General features: G+C 44.6%; 1 protein-coding gene across 1 annotated transcript in view; it reads left to right on the forward strand.

Moving 5' to 3' along the window:
* LOC106805105 (inactive phospholipase C-like protein 2) overlaps nt 1–4,369 on the forward strand; it is a gene marked incomplete in the record, with an annotated part of 92,614 nt that overhangs the window by 2,943 nt on the left and 85,302 nt on the right. Inside the window, 1 exon segment of the mRNA XM_014806584.1 lies at nt 1,812–1,906. Coding sequence (XP_014662070.1) covers nt 1,812–1,906 — 95 coding nt within the window.

The raw sequence follows: 4,369 nt of genomic DNA on the forward strand, positions 1-4,369 counted from the left end.
GGTGATGGTGATGGTGATGTTGATAATGATGATGATGATGATGATGATGATGATGATGATGATGATGATGATACTATTCATGATGATCATGAAGATTGTGATGATTGTGGTGATGATGGTGAGAATGATGAGGGCAAGGAAGAGGAGAAGGGGGAGGAAGACAAGACAGAGGAAGGGGAGGAGGGGGAGCAGGGGGATGTTCAATTTGCTTAGAATTTATTTGCTGAACCAAAACCCTGCCAATCTGAATTAAATGCACTTGTGTTTGTGATGCCAGGTTTAGGATCGGTCTTCTTATTCACGTTATTTCAATGTTTATTTTCTGTTCAACAATAACAGGATTAATTCTTGAAAATCTATTAATAAATTTGAAATAATTACCAACTTATTATTTAAGCGGAAGAGATCACGTTTCTTTAAAAATAGACTTCCTGGATTTATAGAGGTAATTACTTTTAGGTATTATATTTATAACAGAATGTTAAAGTTTAGTTTACGGTCACTGGGAATCCCAATGCTCAGCATCTATTATAATTATGCTCAATCATAATTATGCTTTATTGCAAAACTGACGTACATGTAAGTACTTCTAATGTAGTTATTTGCTAATTACGAGAGTGTTTTTAATGATTTTTTCTGTTGTTCATGAACTATCATTAAATGTAAGATTCCCGCTCATCAGGCTAATTAGTTGTTTTACATCATATTAATATAAAATTCTGTCAGGGTTTTTGTGTTGGCTATTGACCGCGACCTCAACCTGCGAAACCTGGAAGTTTGTAAATGCATTGTGTATTCATCTCCACTGCTATGAATATATAATAGGTCTGCCCATTACTAGCCGTTTACGTTAATAATTACTGAAAAACATTAAAAAAAACCTGGGCCATTATAAGTACGATCCTACGGAGTTAGGACAAAGCCCACGCAGCGCAATTTGCTGGGATTCACAGGATTATATTTTTATAGACTAACGTTACATGACGAAGTCTGGACAAAAATTAATTATTCTTAGGGCGCTTTAGCTGAAGTTACATGGGACACAGTAGACCATGAACGCGCGGGATTATGTTTGATGCGCAGTAATTGTAGCGTTGATGACTCTTGGTAGGCCAGTTTAGATTTCATGAATAGCCTTGACTTAGCTTGCATCACTTTTGATCGCCATGCAAATTGTTTCTTCGGTGGCTTCACCGTTGATAAGCACGTACTCGTGCTCAGCTCAACTTTCTCCACGAAGATCCGCGCACAGATTGCTTACGTGTTCGCGGGGATTAGCGGAAATTTACCACATTATGGCATTAATAGGTTATCGCCATCGCCCGGTATCAATGGCTTAGGAAAAATTCTCGGAAATTCCCCGCTTCACCTTTTTTGTGGGTGAAAGTGAGTGTGGCGTCTGTAAATACTTCGTGCTGCCTGCGTGGTACTGTAAGATAAATTGATCATTGCGCCACTTACACAACACTGCTGCGTCCTAGATGCTGAATTGAAATTAAAACGTAAAACTCTATAATAATAATAATAATATAATAACATATTATTATATTTTGAATAATCTCTTGCGATACAATTGAAATTCACATTTAAATACTTTTATACATTCATCATCATTCATCATCAATCGTCGTCATCTTCATCGCTCATCGTCGATCTTCGCGCGTCGTCGTCGTCGTCTTGTCGTCAGTCCGTCGTCCGGTTCGTCGTCGTTCGTCGTCGTCGTCTGTCGTCGTCGTCGTCGTCGTCGTCGGTCGTCATCAATAATACGAGATTATTGATAATAACCACATTTATTTTGCCACGCGCCACAGTTCCCGTCGGAGAACGTCAAGGAGCGTTCGGCGCCGGCATGAACACGACGTGCTTCCGACCACATGGAGCCGAGCAATCGGAGTGCCAACCAAGAGTGCGCCTTCTCGTCGTCTGACGGTGACACTACGAGGACGGCCTCGACGCCTCATCAGCTAACTCGGCCCGACGAAGCGACACATCTGGCGGACGGGGCTCACGGTTTCTCACTACCAATGGACAAGTGTAAAGCCGCCGCTGCGGTGGCGTGCTGCTTCCTTCCTCCCTCCTCGAGTGTTCGATGGCGCGTGAGAATCTACTGATCGAAGGTGTGGGTGGGAAACCGCCCCCCCCCCAGCTCGCATGCGAGTTGGTGCTGTGCGTAGCGAGTGTGTGTGTGGGTCTGTGTGCGTACGCTGCGTTCGCTACATGCGAGTTATGTGCTCTGCTTGTGCGTACGTGCCGTGCGCGTTGTGGCGTGCGCTGCCCGTGCCGTGCGAGGTGTGTGTCGTGCGTACGTGCGCTGTGGTGATGCGATGTGTGCGTTGCCGTGCAGTGCGTGCGTCCGAGTGTGATTGTGTGTGTGTGTGTCTGTGTGCGTGCGTGCGTGCTATGCGTGCGTAGCGTGGCGCGCGCGCGTGTGTGTGTGTGTGAACCTCGTAAGCTGCACGCAACTCTGTATCGACATCTCAATTAACAGGGCTCTCTGAACAGTGACAAGGTAATTAACTGTGCAGGCATTGTAGCCGTGGCTAGTGTATTCGCGTTTCGGCACAGAGTCCCTACTGCAATGCATCATTTATTAATACATGTACATACGTACTCATAAATACAATCAAGAGCTTAGCATGTATGTATGACAGTGTACATACATACATTGTCATACATACATATACGTGACCCAGTCTGTGATATCCCGGCTACGCCAGAGCGAATTAAGAGAAATCTATTGTCTTAATCATCCCGGCGTGAAGCCAACAGATAATACGTCTAACACAGGTTTGCTTAACTCGACAACTTTAATTAACAATGGGTTGAATATAACGATATGTAGTACATATACAGGAACGGTTCAACTAATGACTAAGATTAGCGACAGCAAAATATTTGTAAATCGGATTCTTCTTATGAGTCTTGATCGTAGCCAGGCCTAGAGTCCAGTGTAGGTTGCTGACTCGAATTCCTGTCCTTTCCTGACGTTCCGAGGAAGCCGATGGGACATGTAGCTTTGAGTAGAGCTCAAGTTGTTACAGCTCTCTGGATTCGGTGATGATCGAACTCAGTACAGTTTAACTCAGTGCAGAACAATAGCCCGCAGTTACCACCTGACGATCCAAATGATGATGAACACGACTGTGTTTTTGTCGATACACAACTTCCGTAACGACTATGGTCTTATCACTTCACGACTATATTCTATTGCTTCACGAGTATGGACTATCTCCCCTCACGACTATGCATGCTGGCTTTATATAGTAACCATGAATACTCGACAAATCTATCAATTCCCAGAAGCTGCTACACGATGCTCGAGAGCTTTTATAAACAGCCCCGCAAACTCTCTCGAACTTTCTGGACTGTGTGCGTGAGTTACTTACATAGCTTCAGGCTTGTTGCTAAGCAACAACACGCCACACGTAACAATATATATCAAAGAGTCCATATTATGGACTCTTGATATATTATATATTATATATATATATAATATATATATATATATATATATATATATATATATAAATATATACATACAGACACATCTTGCGATAACGTGGAAATGTTCCATTCGTTTTCCAGTTAGGGAGTGTGTATGTGTGGGGTTTAGTTGGTACTTACGTGTAGCATGCAGGCGAGCAAAACTGTGCTCCAGCTTGATCAAAATTAATGAAGAGATCAAAATTAATCATGCATACACGTAACGGTACTTCATCAACGAAATTGCTGAAGACTTTAGCACTCGAATAAAAAACTCTCAAGCAAATTTGTCGTGTTTTTAATTAAGGTTACACGTGCAAATTTGTTGGACGGCTGTTGGTATTTAATTATCAACAGGTCCATCAATGTTGCTTGATAAATAAATGTGGACAGGCAACAGACGCTATTAGGGCCGATGTGGCAGGCAACGCGCTGATTTTCGTTTTAGCTAGAACAGCATTCGCATCTCGCGCGCTCGCGTCTGGTTGCCGGCACTACAGTAGCGATAACGTTGCCGTATACCGGGTCTGTAGAGGGGGCTATCGTGCAGCATCGTCCCACATGTCGTAGACATCAGTGACAGCAGGGCAGTGACAGCAGGGCAGTGACAGCAGGGCACAGTGACAGCAGGGCACAGTGACAGCAGGGCAGTGACAGCAGGGCACAGTGACAGCAGGGCACAGTGACAGCAGGGCAGTGACAGCAGGGCAGTGACAGCGGGGCACAGTGACAGCAGGGCACAGTGACAGCAGGTCATCGTGACAGCAGGGCAGTGACAGCAGGTCATCGTGACAGCAGGGCAGTGACAGCAGGGCACAGTGACAGCAGGGCACAGTGACAGCAGGGCAGTGACAGCAGGGCACAGTGACAGCAGGTCATCGTGACA

This window comes from Priapulus caudatus, unplaced genomic scaffold, assembly GCF_000485595.1.
Source record: "Priapulus caudatus unplaced genomic scaffold, Priapulus_caudatus-5.0.1 Scaffold100, whole genome shotgun sequence".
Lineage (NCBI taxonomy): Eukaryota > Metazoa > Priapulida > Priapulimorpha > Priapulimorphida > Priapulidae > Priapulus > Priapulus caudatus.